Source organism: Haemaphysalis longicornis, unplaced genomic scaffold (genome assembly GCF_048455015.1).
Source record: "Haemaphysalis longicornis isolate Haplotype H1 unplaced genomic scaffold, Haemaphysalis longicornis Haplotype H1 scaffold_2, whole genome shotgun sequence".
Classification (NCBI taxonomy): Eukaryota; Metazoa; Arthropoda; class Arachnida; order Ixodida; family Ixodidae; genus Haemaphysalis; species Haemaphysalis longicornis.
In genome coordinates, this window is record NW_027526295.1 from 205631555 (window position 1) to 205654072 (window position 22518).

General features: G+C 47.3%; 1 protein-coding gene across 1 annotated transcript in view; it reads left to right on the top strand.

The window, feature by feature from the left end:
- LOC144169809 (integrin alpha-9-like) overlaps positions 1–22518 on the top strand; it is a 106625-nt gene that overhangs the window by 408 nt on the left and 83699 nt on the right. Inside the window, exons 2-3 of the mRNA XM_077699168.1 lie at positions 18558–18691; positions 20958–21064. Of these exons, the coding sequence (XP_077555294.1) occupies positions 18558–18691; positions 20958–21064 (241 nt within the window). The remainder of the gene's footprint in view (positions 1–18557; positions 18692–20957; positions 21065–22518) is intronic.

Sequence of the window (22518 nt, forward strand, 5' to 3'; positions counted from 1 at the left end):
TCGTCCGATTTTGTCGGACCTGTTGAGCCGGGAATCCTTTACCGGCTAGCGCCACTGGAAAAGACGACACGTGGACTGCAAAGATAAGATATAGTTAGGCCCGGCGTTCACAAGGAATATTTTTATTTTTAATTGACTGCGTTGTCATTGTTATTACTATTACTGTTGCCACCGTCATCATTAATATTATCGTCATCATCAGCTTATTCATCCCTTCCGCTACGCTCTTCTTCCCCCCCAATCACTCACTTGTAAAGTGACAGACAGACAGACAGACAGACAGACAGACAGACAGACAGACACCAAAATTATCACGTTCAGATAGCCTATCATCAACAAAAAGCTAGGATCGGCTCAGAAATCCCCCGCAATAATTATTTTAGGCAATAAGCATGGCGAAATGAAAGACGCTAACATATACAGAAGACCACATAAACACAAAATCATCGATAGTTACTGCAGTACCTTTCACAAGGCGAGATGGAGCTGCTCTTGCTTCTGTGGTAGTGAAAGGCTCCCAGCGTTCACTCTGTGCCGACCCAAGCAATGCTTACGCCACACTGCAAACAATAGACCCAGCCTGGAGTTTCCATATGCCTAGCCGTCTGCGTAGGCGTGACGAAGAAGTGTTGCATCGAATCACACTAAATGTGGCCTACGCGAAGAGTTTTCTTTATGAACTCCTACAGACATCCTAACCCCTGTGCCCAACCTGTGCAACTCGAGGACCTCCAACACATTCTCTGTGCATGTCCTCTCTTTCAAATGGAAACACCGTGAAGGCTTCTCTAGGCCTGCTCTATCTGGATACTTTTTGGTCCGGGCTCAACTCCAGAAACGGCACGTAGCACCACAAAAGCAGTGTTAACTTTTCTTCGTGACGCCGGACTTGACAGAACATTGTAAATTCTTGATCATATGACTGTTTTCCCTAGATCGATTGTATTTCCGTTTTTATTTTATGTCAGTGTGTAAGCGAATTTTTCGTGTCATTTTCGCCCACATCCGGTGTAGTAAGTAGGGCGGCTGGTCTCGCAGACCTCGCCGGCTCATTTGAAAGTTTCTTCCTACTCCCTAGAGCTAAACAAAGCGCTGCAATCTGTATCAATCTGGAGCACTAACTGCAGTTGGTCATTTGCCATGGCAAATCACCATTAACGTTAAGAAACCCACTTTGTTCCCAGTAATCAGAGAAAAAACACACTTCTAAATTTCTTTACACCATTAATGACATACCACCTATTTCGTGTTCACGAAATAGGTGGCATGTCAAAACGCCATCTTCAGTTTGCACCTTTCGGCCTAACGATAACCTAAGATCTTAAGTGGAACTCTCACATATCAAATGTAACCTCAACCGCATTTGACGTTCCTTGGACGACCCTTGAGGTTAGCCCCTGCGGAAACTAAATAATTGCTTACAACATTTTTGTCAGATCTCTAGTATACGCTAATGTTGTTTTGTTCCCCTTTGCTGTCCCCTAAACTAACGGACTAGGAAGAATACACGGAAAAACAACCCGATTTATATTCAATAAGCACTGGTCATACGACTCACCCACTGGATCTATTAAAAAAGTTCGAATTCTAACTCTTCAAAACAGAGCCGCAGTTGCCCTACTAGTACCCCTGCTACCAGGCCGTTTAGGCCTTCGAACGAATTGTCGATCGAGTGGCGCATTGTCTATATACAGAACGCACTGAACTGTCGATTGAAAGTTTCCGTTTATCTAAGGTATAAGATTTATGTACCAGCTAATTTATGGCGAAATCCTCAATTTTAAATACATTTTTATTCCACAAGCAAGAATGACTCGCCACAAGTACGCTGGAGTGCTTAACGAGTATTCATTTCACACCAACTCAGTTTAGATATTTATTCTTCCCCTTAGCAACAAGTGAAGGAAACATACTTCTATAACAAACACCATTTCACTGGAAAAGTTTACCGCTCTAATAAAATACCATTTGCAAGGAGACCATCAACAACACGAAACACTGGGTATGTCGTAATTTTGTCATGTAACGTTCCCTGTATGTCTTTCAACATACTTTTGTTAGAACCGTACACCAAGATTGTTTTTTTTTTCATCTTCATCTAACATTTTTTACGCAGTGTGGCAATAACTTTAATAAGACATGTGTTCATCCTAGGCATTCGCTTTTAAATGCAGAGCATTTGTATAACTCACGATGTCACCCGTGCGTCGGCGTCCGCAGCAGCCAGCCTCCCCCTACACTATAAAAAGAAATAACAGTTACCGGCGCCTGGTTTCGATCCCACGACCCTGCGGGCGGAACGCAAGGTACATGCTGCTCTACCCACTGCGCCACAAAGCCGACACAGAATGAAAGGCTACGAACGCGCCTTATATCCTTGGCTCATTCAAAATACGTCAAGAAGCTGCTGATACAACGCATTCACTACATGTGGGCGGAACGCGAGGTACATGGTGCTTTTTCCACTGCGCCACAAAACCGACACAGAATCAAAGGCTACGAACGAGCCTTATATCCTTGACTCATTCAAACTACGTCGTCAGCCGCGTGCGTTGGCGACTCAGCGGCGTGCTAGCGGCGTGATAGCGGCGTGGTGTACACGTGATAGCACCAACCCACAAAACACTAAACGTTAACGCAATACACCCACCCCCTATGCGACGCATTTACTCGAGTCCCCCTCGCGGGGAGATGGGCCCATTCTTGTTACCGGCGGCCATTCCCACTCAAAATACGATTATCCCACGTTGAAACGCGTTTAGTCCCTGACACGTGCCCCACCCGTATGGATCTCTTATGCTATTTGAGGAGTTCTTATCATTAGGCTTCGTTTGTTCGTCTGATGTAAATGCCATTTCCGGTAAAAACCTAAATACGATTGTCAGTATCTGTAAATAAATAAATAAATAAATGCAGAGACAGAAATTGGGGCATTGGCCAAGACGTGGAAGGCGTTGACGGACAACTGGTGGACCATTCTCGGCATGGTATGAAAAGTCACGGCCGAACTCGACTCTCCTCCCGCGCTCCCCTGACGGCCTTCGCATTGGGGCGTCTTGCTTCCTGCCGCCGCAAGTTGGGGGTGGCGCTGCTAGACACTGTTGCTCCGCCGCCTCCAAGCGCGTTCACGGGCGCAGTGCGTGCGCCGCCGCGCCGGTTACAGCCACATGTGTGACAATTTGTGACGCGGAAAGTGCATGGTTACACATCCTCCGATGAATATGCACTGTTGTCGAGTAAGCTGCCCGCATCTAACCTGGTAACGTTGGCCAGCATTCATAGCGGCGATAACTAAGGGTGGCGCCATGAAAAGATGTCCTGAAGGATCACTGTGGAGAAATGGCTTCGTGTTCTGCCGGTTGAATTCAAGGACTTAAAATCACTACATTGACATAGTGAGAGCCTTATCGTAGTGTTGTTGCCTTCCAACAAGCTAGAATTATTTGGTCAGTTGAAGCCTCATCGTTGAACTGTTATCGACTCAGCAATCGGATTTACGATTTGTGAAGGAGGTTTGCCAAGCTGTATATAAATATCCAGGCCTTGCCACTTTTTACGAGAAATCAACCGGAAAAACTCGCACAGCGGGGTAGGAACACAGCTCACAAGGAATATATTTTTTTGAATCTGTAAACGACAGATGGGATCATTATAGTTGCAGCAGACTGGACTGTATTTGTAGTCTGCATTTGTATTTTTTCTACCCTGTTTACTTTTAAGGACTGGTGTTTCATACCTTGTTTCATAATGGACTATATCGTGCAGATTAGGGCGGACTGCTGGGAAAGTTTGTATTGCATTGTAGACCTACCATGCGGTCACAAATACGTAGGGCAGACATCGCGATGCTTGAACGTGCGCTTGCGCGAGCATCTGTGGGCCGTGAAGAATGCGCACACTGCAACTCAGTTCACGTTGCCGGAAATGCGAATGCACGCTTCTCTTTAATGAGGCTGCTGGGATAGCAAACCGTAAGGGGAGCGCGTGAGGAGAGTCGAGTCCGGCCGTGGAAAAGTTTAAAGCGTCGTACCTGCCCTTAACAGCATAATTATCACCAGCCGATTTATGTCGACTGCAATACGAATGCCTCCTCAGGCAGCTTCCAACCACTCCTATCCCGCGTCATCAAGTTCGGAGAATAGCCTGGCAAAAGCGTGCAGAACAACGACAGAGAGAAAGAGAGAGATAGAGAGAGCGAGCGAGAGAGAGAATAAATACTTTTATTTATCTAGCAGAGGCTAACGAATGGGCCTCGCCGTGCGGAAGGCATCCCGAGTCCGGGATGTCTTGGCTTCGGCTGGCTGTCCTTGCTCGGGTCAAAGATTAATTGCCGACGCAAGCAGGTTCACGACGCAGCTTTCCCTTGCTTCTGCACTAAGCTTATTACAGCTAAGCTGTTACCCTCTAGTTGCCAGAATTTTTCTCTGCATCCGTATGTGTGCAAAAACTCCCGCAAGGTCACCTACCCTTAGAGCAGCACGTCTGAAGCGGGCTCTGTCTCGGAATTGTTATTATTAGTAGTAGTACTTGTTGTTGTTGTAGTTGTAGTAGTACTACTACTGCTACAGCTACTACTACAGCTACTACTGCAACTACCACCACCACTGCTTCTTCTTCTTCTTCTTTCAAAACGGAAAAGGAGGACTCGGTGTCGAATCTGGAGGATGGGGTGATTAGGAAGGGGGTGAGCATTTTTACAGGGAAGAAAGCATGAGTAGCATCGGACAGTTTTTTTCGATGCGGAGCAGCTTATGGTCGCGCCTGCTCCTTCCGCCGTTGTGCGTCCCGTTGTCTGGCGTCCACACCCCCACTGCGCATGCGCATCCTCCTCCCCCTCCTCTCCTCTCCTTGTTTCATCTCCTCTCCTCTCCGGCATTCCTCCTCTCCTCTCCGAAGCTCCTCTCCTCTCCGGGATTGCGTAACGAATGGCAGCACCTGCGGCTCCGCGCGATAATGCGAAGCAGCTTAGGGTTAGAGGCGCGACGGTAGCCGCTGTATACTTCGCTGGGGGCGCCACTGTGGCTCCGCGGTATAAATGACGCGCGCGCGCTCCGCTCCCCTCATTCTCCTCCCGCAACGCCGCGATCGAACTGAAAACTAATGGGAACATAAATCGACCCCATGGCTGCATCGCATACTACTCAGGGTTCCCCTACGGTACTATGGTGAAATTTTTTCATGGGCACTAGGAATACGTACTTTTTCAGTCGAGGTCCAAACACAGTAATGAGCAATTGGCCTCACACCACCACGCTTGGTCACGATAAAAGCTGCGCGCCTGCCAACCACATAGTTGGGAAGGAGGGCCTCGTGAATGGTACTGTTGGCGTACTAGGCAAATTGCGTACATAGTTTGGGATACATCTCAGGCGTAACGAGTGTCCACGGTTGATATTCGACGGACTCCGTGCAAGTGATGTAACACACATCAAAGCCCGAACACTCGCGATGGGGAGACGCCGCGATTGAAACAGACTGGGTGACCATCAAGCTATAGATGCGCAGTGTCAATCACATCGGGCAGCAATACGGGAATAAGCTGCAAGCCTGCAGATTTCCTGAAACACATTGAGGCAGTCCTTGGGGATGACTGGTAGCAGCAGCCCTACCCCAGTGATGCACAAGCCTTTATAGAAGAACAAATAAAGATGTCTCTGTCTCTCTGAGAAAGAGACAAGAGGAGAGGTTCATTTATATTGAGGGGACGAGGTTCACTGGAGAGGTCACTGTTCAGGGCGACCGTTTATTCGGAAGCTTGAGCGACGAATCCACGCGAACACCCCACGATTATAAGTACAGTGGATGAGGACGAAGTGCTGGGGCGTCACCTAGCAATGATGATAATGTACAGATGAAGAGGGAGCATTGTAATAAGTCCAGAGTCCTCGCACCAAGCATGGCTTTGCCAACTGTCACTGCTCGAATGGCCAAGGGAGCTCACGAAAGCAAGTGTCTTAGACTGAAACGTTAGCAACAATCGTGCTTTTACCTTGTTCAAAGTTTTCTTTTCTTGTGTTCTCTACCATCTTCAAAGTTCTACTGCTCCCTATATATATATATACATATATATATATATATATATATATATATATATATATATATATATATATATATATATATATATATATATATATATATAGTCGTGAAGTAGAGTCCTCAGGTGCTGCAGGAATACGCACAAAGTAGAAGTACGCTCTTCAGAGACTTTATTTCCAACGTTTCGACTGTCTCCTTTGTGCGTATATATATATATATATATATATATATATATATATATATATATATATATGGGTGTCGAACCGGAGCCAAACCGAACCGAAAACCGGAACTTAACCGGTATGTTTGCCGGAACTGAACCCGAGCCCGAACCGTTATTTTTTTAGCACGTCGAACCCGAACCGGAACTGAACCGAAAAAATAAATAATGGTTACCGGTTCATGCCGAAACGGTTCGACCCTCCGTTGTTGATATTGCACAGTTAATGCAATTCAGGCCTTTTTTTCTTTCACGTACCATCAACTTCGTACCCGCTCGCGCGCTTTCCCCTCCAGACAATTGAACACTATCACGCTCTATGTAACAACACGGGAAATGAATGAGCCCCAATGTAGCAATGGACTGTTGCTGCTGGAAGCGCGAGCGTAGTTCAAGCTGACCAAACGAAATGTCAATTTCGGCAGCTTACAGGGGATATAAAACGACTTCGCCCTTCCCTAGCTGCGACTTTATTGGAGCAATCAGGCTGCGGGAGTGCTCCACTGCGCAACAGCGAAAGCCCACACCCGATGTGTGCAAACTTTTTGCATTTCATAATTTGTTTAAAAGGTCCGACACCTGCAAATTGTTAATACTTGACAAGTGTGACCGCAGGAGCTGCTCAGTGGCTAAGCCGTTTGCTGCTGACCACAAGTGGCCTCGATCTCCCTTCCCACGACCGTTTTTCTGAAGTAGATGGAAATCGAGAACGTCCGTGTATCGCGATTTTGATCCACGTTGAATATCACCAGCTGGTTAAAATAATTCTGCCGGCCTGCAACATAAGCTGAGCCTCGGAGCAGAGATATAGGCCGGGGCATCAAGTGCGCCAGTTTTTTTTACAAAAAAAATGTGTTTACACGGAAAACAACAAAAAAGAGAAGGCGAATCACGTTGTATTAAAATATTACGCAAAAAGTAAGTAAAACCGAATAAGTAAAAAAAGCACCAAAACGTGGATATTTCTATATACTTTTCTTTGCCCTGCCTTTCCACACCACATGTGTCATCGATGCGAAGGAAGTGATTTCCGTGGTCAGTTTTTGAGAACAGTACAGTGGACAAGTTCCGTTTTTTACAGATACAACTAACAACAGATATGTTAGGGAAAACTGTTCAGGTGCGCACTTAAAGGGACACTGAAGTGAATTTGTCAAGCTCCCGTTTTGCTTGCACTGCGTAGACTGGCTCAAATTAGCACACTTTTCATCGTTTATCCGGTTGACAAATCGGTAATTATTTTACAAAGCGCGAAAGAAGAAAAACTACCATGCGCGGTTTGCGGCGGCCGCACCAACTAAAGCTGTGACGTTGGGAGGAGCGGGCACCGTGATTGGACGATGCCCAAGGTGAGCAACCAAACAAGTTTCGATTTCGGTTTCGGTTCTGTAAAAAACAACCGGTGGCGTTGTTGGATGGGCATTCTCAATAGCTCAGTAATCATCGTACCGCGCTTCTGCCGTGTAGCTGTAAAAATGCATAAAGATAAGCCTCCCAGGACGGCTTGGAATCGTAGCATTCACTAGCCGAGGCCTACGCAGTGCATGGACGCCCTCCGCGTACCCGCAGACGCCCAAATGTCATGCGCTTTTCACCCGCCGCGGTGGCTCAGTGGCTAAGGCGTTGCGCTGCTGAGCACGAGGCCGCGGGTTCGATTCCCGGCCGCGGCGGCCGCTTTTCTGATGGAGGCGAAAAGCAAAAACGCCCGTGTGTACGAGATTTCGGCGCACGATAAAGATCCCCAGGTGGTCAAAATTAATCCGGAGCCCTCCACTACGGCGCGCCTCATCGCCTGCGTTGCGTCGGCGCGTTAAACCCCACAATCAATCAATCAATCATGCGCTTTTCCCCCATATTTGGAGCTTTGCCTCACTCATGCCTGTACCGTAAAAAGCGTGTTCGCACCAGGCCAAGGGTCTGTTCATTCTGGCCTGTGCCCATTGCCCGCAAGCAGTCGGTGCTTATGGCAACAGCACGCCAACGAGAACTCGCTAGCGCGCCAGTGCCAACCTGCGCGCGTTCTGTGAACTAGTTCGTGGAGCCATGAACGTTGCGGCCCAAAAAAAACTCGTGACTCGCAAAACACTTGCGGCGACATACCTAGCGCCCCAGACCACTCGGCCACGGGACGGGGTCCGCCGGCCGTGGTAATATAAGGTATATATTGTACAACAAGTTTACACTTTTATTTAGTTTTGGCATTTCAAGTAGCTTAGGTGACTATTTGTTGTATTGCGATCGCGCAGTAAGCGTCCCCCGAGTTTCCACAATAGCTCACGTCTAGCAATTGCATTTCGTAGACGGAAAAGCGTTCGCAGATGCGTAGTCGTGCTGCTGACCGCTGTGCTTGTTCGCCCAGCGCAAAAAAGTGCTTCCCGCACCCTATTTTTACGCTGTACGGTAAAAATATCAGTTGATTTTATTTCCTTAGTACCTATATTGACTTCGCTGACTCTTCTCCCGCCCTCAAGAGGCCTTATATTTTCCTACTGGCGTACCAGTCAGCGATGCGTCGCATGTGCGCTTGTGCAGCGCTTGTGTGAAGCGACCTTGACTTGGAGCTAGATACAGTGTACAAACTAACCAAGTAAAGAAAGGCCCATTCTTCCATTCACAAACGTGTCCTGGCTTCCAACTGAGCGAACGAATTGCGACGACCCGTCGGCTGCCGGCGGACGAAACGCTGGGCCGACTGAATCTGTCTGAAGGCCGGCGAGCCGTGCAGTAGCGCAGCCAATTGCGAGCTCGGCTCCTCGCGACGTCACACGAAAACGCCGCAGAAAATGGGCGAGCGTAAAGAGAGGAGGACAGCATTTTCGAATTAATTTTTCTAGTAAATAAAATCGCGTAAACGCGCCCAGAGTGGTCGTAACATGGCCTGGGGACTCCGGACTACAATTTGCGCAAGTAATCCCGCAATGTTTACATATCACTTCAGTGTCCCTTTAATACCTTGGCGAAAAACCACAGCTCTCGACCTTGTCTTGGGAGCAGAAACACTAATAAAGCAGATGACACGAGCAGAAAGGCAGGCCGGTACCTCACACTCTCCCATTCGCCCAGAGATCATCTTTTCTGCTTGTTCTGCAGTTTTGTCTCTTTCAGATCTGCTTTTAAATGCGAATGCATTTCTTAGTCGGGGGTTGTCGTGCTCCGTCGGCGTGCGCCCGCAGGTGTACCTTGCGCGAGAGGACACGAGATGCCGCGAGCAAGCTCGCCTTCTTCTTCTTCTTCTCTACTTCCTCCTCGTTCAAAGCGCGTGCAAGGCAAGGGGAGAGGAGGAGCGCGCTCGGGCGTGTGAGGGCGCTCGCATCGCGGAGCTCGGCGGGCTCTCCCTCCTCTGCGCGTACCCTCTCTCCGCTCGCTGCGCTCGGAATCTATATAATGCAGTGGAGCGCGCGCCTGGCGCCTGGATAGCGATGGAAGTCGGTGAAGTCGAATCCCTCGCGGCAACGATACCGCAAGCACGAAGTGTAACACAATGCAACCTGAGCATTACACCTCCCGCTGGCGGTGACGTCACTGCAGTTGCTTCAACGTCATCATCGGTTGGAGGAGAAGACAAGTGAATAAATGGTTACGTCACACTCTCGTCTCTCTTCATTAAGTACGCCATTAATAATAATTACTCGCACCGCACTCATCGGTGCACCCAATGCATTCGCATTTCCGCACGATCCCCTTCGGGGAGGTGGGGGAATTTTTTTATCGAAGGTGCACTTGTACTGACTGTCCAACTCGCTACATTACTTCTACTGCTACTCGCTCCGGAGGGGAGTACTGCTGTGGACGAATTATAGAGCATCTACTCAAAAAAGTCCCATCTCATGCTTTGCGTCAAATGTCCCTTTGGTAACACCATAATCTATTATAAGATCCCGCAGTGTAGCACACGGAACGATGGCCGGGGGTCAGGCGGTACGATGACATACTGATTGTAATGCACACATTCGTTATAGCTATCGCAAGAGGAATTGCAGTGGTCAGAGCAATAATGCAGTGACTGAGCATTAACTAAAGCTTACTTCTAACAAAAGTGTGTCTGACACATTCTAAGGTGACAGTTAACAAATTATTCAGGGTGACAAAATCATCTAATTCATTGGTAGCATTTATGTGCCTGTTGTAAGATTTTTGTTTTGTTACAAATATAAAAAATAAGCGTCATTGGTGTTAAGCGCTGGTATTTGAACGCGCCAGTACGCAGGCCTAAATTTAAGGCTTCAAGGTTAGCGTGATGGGCGATTTCATAGCGACGATTGCGATTTCAACAAAAAGGAAAGGGCAGAAAATATATCCCACCGTCATATCCCTTGGCGATGGCTTTATGAATAGTCGCTAGGACAACATAAAGTCTGGGCGAGAAAGTAGGTGGTAAATCGTCGCCACTTCACCTGTTTTTCTAATATCACGTAATTGTTTAAAGTTTGCTTTGCAATTGCGCCACTGCCCTTGGGGAACAGCAGCATTTTGAATTTTTGTTTGTATTTTGATTTGACTGTCGTTTTAAACTACTAAATGTTTTTTTTCTAATTTCAGTGATAATTCAACTCATCGAACCGGTTCGCGCACCGGTTCAAGCTCCCGAACCGGTTCGCGAACCAGTTCGGTACATGATTTTGTCGAACCGGAACTGAACCGGAACGAAATGATTTCGCCTGAACCAGAACCGTAACCGAACCGGTATTTTTTTCGGTTCGACACACTGATATACATATATATATATATATATATCAGAGAGAGAGAGAGAGAGAGAGAGAGAGAGAGAGAGGAAAATGCCATAGTTCACAGAAGCAGATGACGAATTTTTTGAGACAGAAAGAAAGTGGTGAAAAAGTGCCCGCCGGGTGGAATCCCAACCCACGACCTCCAGAATACGCGTCTGGTGTGATGACCACTACGCTACCGGCAGGGCTGTTTCCCCACCACTTTCTTGGGTATTTATGTTAAGGTAGTTTTTGTTTCCTGCACTTGGGGGTGGTAGCCAGCGCCACTCGGACTACTCGGGGTGAAGGGGACCTTCTTTTTAACCCCAAGGCCGTGACTCGAGTGTCTACGACATGTCGAGAGCGTAGTGGTCATCGCACCAGACGCGTATTCTGGAGGTCGTGGGTTCGGATCCCACCCGGCAGGCATTTTTTCACCCCTTTCTTTGTCTCAAAAAATTCTTCATCTGTTTCTATGACCTACCGCATTTTCCCCTTTGCTTTACGAGGTTTTCGTGACTGCCAACCCCTATTTCTGTCTTAATTTAACGAGCCCCTCATTTTCCATTCTGATTCGCTACATGCACAGCGAGGGCCTCTGTACTGGCAGTCTTGGTGCCATAGGGAGCTTAAGAGGGTTCAACGCTGGTCGACCACTCTCGACATGTCGTAGACACTTGAGTCCCCGGGGGTTAAAAAGAAGGTCCCCTTCATCCCGAGTAGTCCGAGTGGCGCTGGCTACCACCCATAAGTGCAGGAAATAAAAACTACCTTAACATAAATACCCATGAAAGTGGTGGGAAAACAGCCCCGCCGGTAGCGTAGTGGTCATCGCACCAGACGCATATTCTAGAGGTCGTGGGTTCGGATCCAACCCGGCGGGCATTTTTTCACCACTTTCTTTCTCTCTCAAAAAATTCTTCATCTCTTTCTATGACCTCCCCCATTTTCCCCTTTGCTTTCCGAGGTTTTTTTGACTGCCAACCCTTATTTCTATATATATATATATATATATATATATATATATATATATATATATATATATATATATATATATATATATATATATCTTTTTTTCTATCTCTCTTTGCTCGTCGTTAAGTAAAAACTCCCACCTCCCCTCGCGGGAACCCCTGTGTAGATGCGACGCATAGGGGGTTCACGTTGCAGCGTTGGACAGCGGAAGAACGGCGCTGGAACGATGGAGCGGAGCGGCGCAGGCACCGCGTTTTATAGCGCGCATAACGGTGAGGGGACGCGCCGGCGCCAGTGCGTCTGCCGCGGCTATGACGCAACACAATGCAACACAATCCCATTTAATCCAATCCAATCCAATCCAAGCCAAGCCAATCCATTCGAATCCAATCCAATGCCCCTCGCGAGAGAGTGTTCGCTATCGGAGAGGAGAGGGGGTGAGCGGCGGAGAGCGCAGCTCACGCGGCGAGGAGAATGGGGGAGAGGCGGACGCCCACAACAACGCCGACGACGCCGAATGCAGGGACAAGGCGAGTGAATGAGATGCAGTCGCATCTAAAAGACCGTTTCTGTGAACGAGCCACCTACCCGGAAGACATGTGTACAATTACAACGGGCATCATCCGCAAAAGTTGGTGTAAATGGCACTGAGTCGACGCACGGACAGAAACAAACTCCAGAGCCAGTGTCCAATGACACACAGTGTGCGGGCGTGTGCGATGTGAAGATAAGCGACGGCATCCTAAACTTCACAGTCAACATCCCCAATGGAAAATCCAGAACAGACATGGACACCTTCATGCAAGAGAACTAACTCTACATGGTTGAGAAATAAACGAGATAGGTGGCTATTACTGTCAACTTCAATGTTGACTTTGCCAAATTCGACAATGACTGGTTTCGGGCTTTTGTCATGAACGACTTTAGTTTCGCATGCTACAGTGGGCCCCATCCTCCAACTACACGATACAGATTGTGTTAGATTTGGTCTTGGCCAAGAATGTTACGAATATTGTCGCGGAACCCATCACGGTCCAGCACAGCGACAACAAAGTGATTACCCCTACCATCACACTTAACTAATAACATTTCAGAAGGAGTAGTGGTTGTGCAACCACATCGCTGGACATCGATTGTCGCGGGGGTGGGTTGACGTATAATTTTTTTTTCTCAATTTCAGCTCGAACGTCTTCTACATGAGTGTTTTTAAATTCATGGTTACCTTTCCTTGCCCCCAAACATGCATTCATGAGGGATACATGCAAGTCGTCTCCAAAACTGTTGGTGCTTACAGGTGTAGGAAAAACTGACCCCGAAACTAGTGGTCCAGAGTAAATGGTCCCTTTTCCAACTGGGGCAAGTCGATCATATAAGACATTCAACGTGCCTTTTTTCTGTGACTCTGTGCTTGCTGGAATGAAACTGCCTCATCGTTACAGAAAAGGTAGCCTGTAACAATATAGGCGTCCAGTTCAATCGATTTTGAGAAAAATATTTCTTAACGCTTAATAGAGGCTCAAAGGCTAGCTCGACGGGAGCGGCTTAGGTAACACCCAGAAGGGTCGGCATGTTCTCGGATCCCTGGGGATCAACTACCCTCGAACCGGCACACACAAGGTACACTTGGATCCCGAAGTGCGCGAACAAATTCATATTCCACCGATCCCTAAAAACATGCACCCGGCCCACTAATCTGGAACGAAGACCGGCAATGGCGAAAGCCCTGCACAAACGATTCGAAAATTTTGTAGACAAGGTTTATACGTGGACGCGGCCGATTACCCGGATCGCGATGCCATGGCGCTGGTGGTAGTCAATCGGCAGGGTAATACCATAAGTTCCTAATCGGCACGCACGAGCGCACCGGAGGTGGGCGAAAAGGCGTCCGTTGCCTTGGCACTGACGGCCTCTTCAAAAATCAAATACGTGGTAAGTGATTCAAATCTGCTATTATAAATTACGCCGGAGGGCGTATCTCCCAAAAGGCGTGCGTGACTCTCAGGACTGGACTTCGCAATATTCAGCGCTCCGGCAAGATATTTCTAATATGGGCAACTGCACACTCCGGGAACGAATACGTGCACGACGCCGCTCGAGGATTTTCAGTCCGAGCTGGTGATGATCACAGCGCTCATTCACTTCGCTGTTCGCGCAAGGATCGGCTCGTGTCCTTCACAGACATCACTCATCTCTACAGGCTAGAGAGTGCCCGCTTCCTTCCAGCTCACCCTACCCTCAGTAAATTTCAATCCATGGCTTGGCGACTTTTGCAAACGAGCTCGTACCCCAACCCGGTAGCGTACAGTTACTGCTACCCCGGGCAATATTCTGAAAAGTGTCACCGGTGTAAGGAGAGGGCAGACCTAGCACACATGCTTTGGGCCTGTCCACAGGCGTCAACGTTAGGTCGCAAAATCGCTAGTGTAAAGCAATGGGAGACCGTATTGCTCAGCTCGGACCCAGTGGATCAATTCAGGGCCATTCAGCTGGCCGAAGACGCTGCCAGAGCCCAAGGGCTCTTGGCCGACGTCTAGGGTAACTGGCTGTCACGCAATAAAGTTATCTCTCTCTCTCTCTCTCTCTCTTAACGCTTAAAACTTGGAAGAAGGCGAAGACCGAATTGACAAAAAAAGAACAAAAACAAAAGGGAGCTACAGCACCAGCACTCGTGTTCTGAAAGTTACACTTGTTAGTCCTACTTTCAGGCTATTTTCGTTGCCTGAAATAACGCGCAACAACATCCTGTGCTGCACACGTTGTTGTAACTACGTGCGTTTATCAAACTGAAGCTTTCTTCTTCTCACTGATAGCGGTCTTGCAACCAAAAGGCACTGCAGAAAAGGCAACTTTATGCAACAGGTGGGCGCCGAGTGATGCTGATGATGATGGTGATGATGATGATGATGATGATGATGACACAAGAAATAAACGCTTCTCGTGTTCGGAATCGAACCTGGGTACCTCGCGTTACGAAGCCGAGGTCTATCCGATTGCGCCAATCCGGCACGGTCGAACCAGTTCGAATTTTAAAGCTAATTAATCTCAACACCAGACAGTACGTATTTATCGCATCCTCTTTTCAAACAAGGTTCAAATACCCTACGCCTAACGACAACGATTGCGCTCAGCTTTCTCGGGATGAATTCGTTTGCTGTCGTCTTAGTTTGAACTTTGACTCGCGGGCAGTTTGCACTTTGATTATTGACACTTTGACTTTTACTGCATGGGTTCGACTTTGGTACGTCGCCATTTGATTTTCGCACACCCCGCCGCGGTGGCTCAGTGGATAAGGCATGTGCTGCTGAACACGAGGTCACGGTTTCGATTCCCGGCCGCGGCGGCCGTTTTTCTGCTGGAGGCGAAAAGCAAAAACGCCCGTGTGTACGGGATTTCGGCGCACGTTGAAGATCCCCAGGTGGTCAAAATTAATCCGAAACCCTCCACTACGGCGCGCCTCATCGCCTGCGTTGCGTCGGCGCGTTAAACCCCACAATCAATCGAATTTCGCAAGCAAGAAATCTACGCGCTTCAACCATCGTCGGTTGGTTACAAGCGGATTTGAATTTTTTATCTGCAAAAATGTACAGGAAAAACTGGACGTGGGACGCACGGTCGGATGGACTCACAAACTTTACAATCTGTGGAGGTATTTCAGGTTACGGAGTGACCTAAGAATAGTATACTCGTTGGACAACTTGATACATCATTTAGAAAATTAAGCGCAGAGAACACAAAGACAAACGGAAAGAGGGCGACGGGGCAAGTACTTGCTTCGTCACCTTTTTTATTTGGGGCGAAGCACCTTAAGACCTCGCTTTGTCCGTGGCTTGTCAACCTTGGCGTCCGTGCACACAGTGTTGCGCATGCGCAATGAGCATTGAATTGGATTGGATTGGATTGGATTGAATTGAATTAAATTGAATTGTATCGGATTGTATTGGATTTTAATTGTATATACAGTACACACGTTTTGTCACACATTTACATGCGCGAGTGAGCAACGCCACGGGTGATTTACGGTAAGAACGATCCCCAGTGCTCCGCCCACTCGTCATGATTCGCTTCAAAGAGACGCGTGAGTTTTTTGTTTGTTTGTTTGTTTGCTTGTTTGTTTGTTTGTTTGTTTGTTTGTTTGTTTGTTTGTTTGTTTGTTTGTTTGTTTGTTTGTTTGTTTGTTTGTTTGTTCGTTTGTTTGTTTGTTTGTTTGTTTGTTTGCTGGTTGGTTGGTTGGTTGGTTGGTTGGTTGGTTTGCTTTTTGTTCTTCGCACCACTTTTCTTTTCAATATAGCTCGCTCAGGAAGCCATCAGTATACCTGGCATTCGTCGAGGCTACGGAATGACTCGCGCGGTGTCTCAAAACATAAAGTTCTTCAACATGAAGAGTACTGCAACTTTCTACGTTCGTTAAGAGCATTTATCCACGCAAACACCGCCGACGCACTCGGGAGGCGTGCAACGCAAGCGGAAGCCACAACGCTCGCGCGTTCAAGCCATACTAGTGTTGCCAGAAAAGTTTCAGGTTATTAATGGTAGCTGAAGTAAACAGAAAATGAAAATGAAGGGTAGCTAAAATTTTTTTTAAAACCGAATGAATCAGTTTGTGATTTCTAACGCTATCGTTAGCGACGACATAACATCTTATTAAAAAAAACATGTTCAAAGCGCACGCTAAGTATCGAGTGTAAAAATCACAACACGGGTTCTACTAATGTCATTAATCTAAATAGCCTGCAAATGGGAAATATTTCTGGCCTAAATGTTTTGTCATAACATAAGTGCTGCCTATACCCGACATTCAGCTTAAATGAAGTACGCTTGCCTAAGAAAAGATGAAATAGCTATAGGATTTATAACTTTTGGCCAATCATTTTGATTTAAACAAAACAACTATCGTTGCACCTAGCTTAAACGATGCCGATTTCCAATTAGCCGCAATTCGGTGCAATAGCGGACGGTATATAACCCCTCTTGCTGCTTCCTTCACTGACGACCATGCGTCCGGGCAGCCGATCCTCCATTTCTTCCGGCTTGGGAGTTTCCGATTGTTCCGAGACCAGTTGTTCCTTGTCCATTTATTCCGCAGCCGAGTGATGTCATATAGCCGGCGGGGCATCGACTTGCAACACGGAACTTATCTAACGGAGACAGGATGCTCGTCTCACCCATTGACAGCTGCGGGAACGCGCAGCACGTGCCTGATAGGGGGCAGCGATGACAACGCCTGGCCTAGAGAGGAGGTCCGGGATGACGCACGAGCAATATGCCGTCGCGCGTGCATTTATGAGGAAATGACCCCTGCTTGCGGCAATGCCTGCTGGTAACAATTATGAACAATTCATCGGCCAGAAGAAAGTAAGGAAATGGAGCAATAAATGGACATGCAGAAAGGTTAAGCCATTAAATATTACACGAGGTGGTTGAATATGACTATCTTGGGCAAGTTGTAAGTGCCTATCCAAACCATAAAAAGGAAATTACGCGTTGAATTGCTACGGCGCGGAAAGCAGTCGCCAAACATTTTGAAGCGATGAAGAGAAGGCTGGCTCTGTTATTTAAAAAGAGCTATGCAACGAATGCGCACTCTTGGTGACGACCTATTGTGGTAAAACATAGGGACTTTCTAAGCATCTCCAATGAAAACTTACGTCGGCTCAGTGAGCCATAGAAAAAATGATATGAGTGCCGCTTAGCCGCTGGAAACGAGTGTCTTGGATTGGAGAGCAAAGCAAGCTCGTGCCGAGGACATCCCGTATCAAATTAAAAGAGAGTAGTGGAGTTAGGCTGCACATGTAATGCGGGGAACGGGCGACCCCAGGGGTAACGAGTGGCTATCGATAAAGACACTAAAAGCAGAAAAAGACCGTCAAGTCGATGTACGGATGAGATAAAAAAAATTCTTTGCAAAGAATGGATTCGGACGACGCAGGATTGAAGCGGTTGGAGGTCTGTGGGAGAGGCTTTCGCATTTCAATGAAAATAAAGACTGAATACCCGTTAGCCCGTTTAATTATCCATCCATCCATCCACCTCTCTCTCTACCGGTTTTTTAAGGGCGAAGCGAAGCCTCTTGCTGTCGGCGCCGGCTGTCGTCGTCGTAGTTGTATCCCGTCTCGTGCAGTGACGGTACTAAAACACCGGGATACCCGTTTTTCAACGCCACGCGCTAGAACGTAATTCGTACTAAAACAACACACGGGGCACTCGTTTTCCAACGCCTCGCGCTAGAGAGCTTCGTGCTTCAAAGACACGAGACTTTTACAGCAAAGCTGTATCCCTCTACACCCCCCCCCCTCTACGGTTTCATTTCCGTTAGGGAAAACACCAAGGCGTCAAGAATACACTTATACACTGCTCGGCTCGCCCCTTTCCAGGTTTCACGTCAATGGAGATGTCCCAGGATTTTTTTTCTGCTGCCAATTTGGCTTGCCGTATACTCCACGTGCTGCCATAGCTTCCCTCATAACATGTATTGGGCTTACCCCGGGTTTTGCACCGTGTACTAAAAAGCCGTGCACACTGGTCTGTCGTTCATGTTGGTCGCATCAATGATGGTCGCATCGTCGTATCAACGTGACAAACTCTTCGCCACCTTGATCCCCCGTCCCATACTTCGTCTACAGAGCCCTGGTAGGCGCCATTCGGGCCAACTCTTCTCATCCCCGTTGGACAGGCATCTACGAGCCTGGCGTTCTTTATCGCTGCCCGCTACTCGAAGCGGGCCGGCCGTGCACTGAACTCATCGTGGACGCCACAGGTAAGCTCTATGAGTACACGCAACGCCGGTGACAGTGCCTCTACACCCTCAGCTGTCGCGAGAGGGAATAGATACTTTTTCTTTCGTCGAGAATAGGCTGAGGTTATGGGCCTCGCAACTGCTCTAAGGTGGGGTTGAGAAGCGGAGGCAAGACTGTGTTGCGTTGGCACGCCCTTACTTAATGGTATAGGGTTCCAGGCTAGGTACATTAAGCACAGAGGGAAGGTTGTCGAATGGGGAAGATGAGGTGGAGGCGGTTGAACTATGCGTGGGGTAGCTTACGAAAATATCCCCTTTTTCCCAGCCCTTTCCTTGTTTTTGTTCAAAGCCTGCATGCAAAGCGAGTGTCAGTTCAACATTCAAGGTAGATTAGGAAGCAGACTCGTCTTCACTCACCAATTCCTTACCCACCAGTTCATAGTGCGTCACTAGTCCTCGAGTGATTAGGCCCACCAGCAACATTTCTAGCTGATTCGAGTAACCGACAAACACCAATATTTTCGCGTTTATGCAGCCCTAGGAAGACTATAATAATGAAAATGGTTTTTCGTGAAACGTGAACCCCTCTAATGAAACAGCGCTGGATAAAACGGCTTTCAATAAGCTGTCTGGGAACCACGCATGCGTTATCAGCGCGATGTCAGAAACTTGAAGACGGTTCTTAAGGTCCCTTATACACGAAATGTTTACAAGCTCGTGTAAATTGTTACAGCTTGTATTAACATATGTTGGGACTTCTTTTTCCTCACCGGCAGCAGACGACGTCGACCATCATCATTTCCATTATGTTCCTCCCGAGCTGTCGCATGCTCTCGTGGCTGCGCCGGCTCGCTCCCGCTTTTTCTGGCAGTTTTCATTAACGCCTCATCCTATCAAGACATGTCACTCCGCTTTCTGAGCATCGCGCCGCAGCTGAAGGACCCAGTGGTCCAACAACATGTAATTAACATGTTAATAAATCGCGACCACTCAAACAATATAACAAAACATTAAATCCATAAAGAACAAAAATAAAGTCGCGCTGAACTGTTGCAGGCAATTAATAAATTCATAAAAACTACAAAATACACCAATTGTCTTGCCGCAAGTCTCTAATATGCCAGAGTAGTAAAGTAATCCGCATTAAAAAAGAAATTGAAATCCCAGCGGTGCCTCATCTGGAACCCCAACATCCTGTACCATCGCTGCCTTTTCCGTGAGCTGGGACAATTTTTTTGGCCCCCCGCCATAACAAAATGCAGAAGCACAGCGGTGTCCAACAAAGACACTTCCTCCAGCAAATGCTGTGCATCGTCCTGATGTCTTGCAGATCAGTAATTTTTGGTTCCCGCGAGTCACAACCACGTGCACGGACCGAACACCAAAATCAAATATAGTAAACCCTGGCTGTGAATGAAGTCGCTTGGTGCGAGATCTCGCTTTGTTCGAAATGTATCATAGTTCCCACTGCAGTGGATAAAGAACAAATTATATTCGCTTTTAGCGAAGTATAGCTTATAACAAAACCAGTTTTCTCGCTACATCGCTTCGTTATGAGTGTTTACTCCAGGCCACAAAACTGGGATTGGCGCGCGGTGAGCGGAACTCGGTTGTCTAGACAGTCAGGTCGTTCGAGATTAGGTTGAATCGGGCCCAACCCCGCCCGTCCGTTCATGGTGCCGCATGTTAAGGGCTAAGCCTCTTAAAATCTGGGGCTGTTGGCGTCTCCCGTCGTCGTCGTCATCGTCGCCCCATGTAGTCACGGTACTAAAACACCGGAAAACTCGTTTACGCCTCGCGCTAGAGAGATTCGTGCTTTAAAGACATGAGACTTTCACAGCAAAGCTGTATACCTCTACCCCCCAACGGTTTCATCTCCGTTTGAAAAAACGCGAAGGCACCAAGAACGCACTTATACACTGCATGCTCCGCCCCTCCCCAGGTTTCACGCTAGTGGAGATGGCCGGGGATTTTTTTCAGTTCGGCCACATCTGGCGGGAAAATCTGCCGATGGCGCGCCGTAAAAACACAAAACTTCGCAATGCAAAAATCAGCCAAGCAATATTTGAACTATGAGCATAAGAGGCGCACGTACGGAAACATAGAACTCCGTTACGTGAGTCGACAAAATTTTATAGACTGAATGTTGAATATTAAGCTCGAATGCTTTCTGATGAAGGCGCTAAGTCAATCCCTGGGCGTGATTTAAGCTGTCACTTACTGGAATTCAATCAAGCTTGGCTATGTAGAAGAAGTTTGTTTGTTTTTTTTTCTTTATCCATTTCAGGTAATGAAAAACATCACAATCAAATTGCGAGCATGAGTTACGAAGACTTGAAGGACAACATGACCCTGGGAATGTCTCTAGATGTGTCACCCGATGGCAACGTTGTGGTAAGTATTTGTCCACTGCCCTCATTTACTGCCATTTATGTGTGCTACAGCCCACTTAGTTGCTAGGTTGTTTATGTAGCAACTTATGTTTAGAAAATCCTGTGAACGGTTCGTTCTCACTTCTCAAGAGCAAACTTACACTGAGAAACACGTGAAGCAGTGCTCTGTCAAGAAACGATATCGCCGCAGGACGCTATCTGACAAATGGTCTAGCCTTTGTACTATCTGGCTTTAGACGCTGAAAAGACAAAACATTCACGACAGTAGAGTGTTTGCTTTCACAACTACTTTTCTTGCTTTAGGCGGGTCCGCGAAATGCAACGCTTTATCTTATCCTGTAGTATTTTCGCGCCTGCATTTCTTTTTTTCTGTTTGCTCTGCTGGGCTGTAATTCTTGTTTAACAACGAGCCAAAGAAGGAGAATCTGTCGTCACACGATCTGCCTGCGCGAAGCAATAAACCCGCATACGGCCCGACACTCCCCTCGTAGCCGGTGCTCCGCCGTTGCGCTATCCTGCAACGAGTGTAGCTAAAAGTGTGAATGTCTAAACGAGCAGGAAAGAGCACAAACACACCGCACCTTTCGCAAATGCACTCGACGAAATGATGAGTTGGAATTTCCCCGGAGACGAAGATCTGCCTTCTCTTTGTATTCAGTGATAGTCAAGCTAAATTTGGCCTAACAAAGTCGAAATTGCAAAACAGATTTTTATGATGGACGCCGTGACGTTTAACCCTTTGATGCCCAAAACCTATTGTTTTGCTTATGCGTTTGAGAAGTTTTTTTTATGATCTAAAAGGACTTCCGACATCACAAATATGAAGTCAGAAAAAAACATTGGTTCATTAGGACGGACACAAGGACGCACTGGTCACTGGAAAACACGGCTCTGGCTGCCGATATATCACTTCAACAAGAGAGCTACCTTGATCCCCATGGTTTATGGTTCAAGTGAAGACAATGGCGTAAAGTTTGTATTGGTATAATTTGTAATAACGACGAAATTGCACAATTTCGGTTACCTGTCACTATAGCCCATTGAGCCACTCGGCCCGGTGCGAGTTGACACATCTAAACAATATTTTTTTTAGAACACGGAAGTACCTGCCCTGTCTTCTTTAATTTTTGAAGGTCCGGGATCCTTTGTTTGTTAATAGATGGGGCTAAATGTAAAAAAAAAACACAAAGTGCGAAAGAAAGAAATATTGTTTGAGTTGTTGCTCCTGAGCAACACTGGACATCACAGGGTTAAAGGGGCCCTGAAAGGCATTTTGAGCACACTAAATGAACTAGCGCAACCGTTAAATTGGGTCGTCAACGTCCTCTGTGCCAAGTATTACTCTTGTACGCGCAGCGGAAAGCTCACACTTTTGTTGCAAAGTTTGTCGTTTTTTTCTCACCCTTCCCTTCGTGTTTTTGGGCGCCGCCATCTTCACATGTCTACATCATCGAT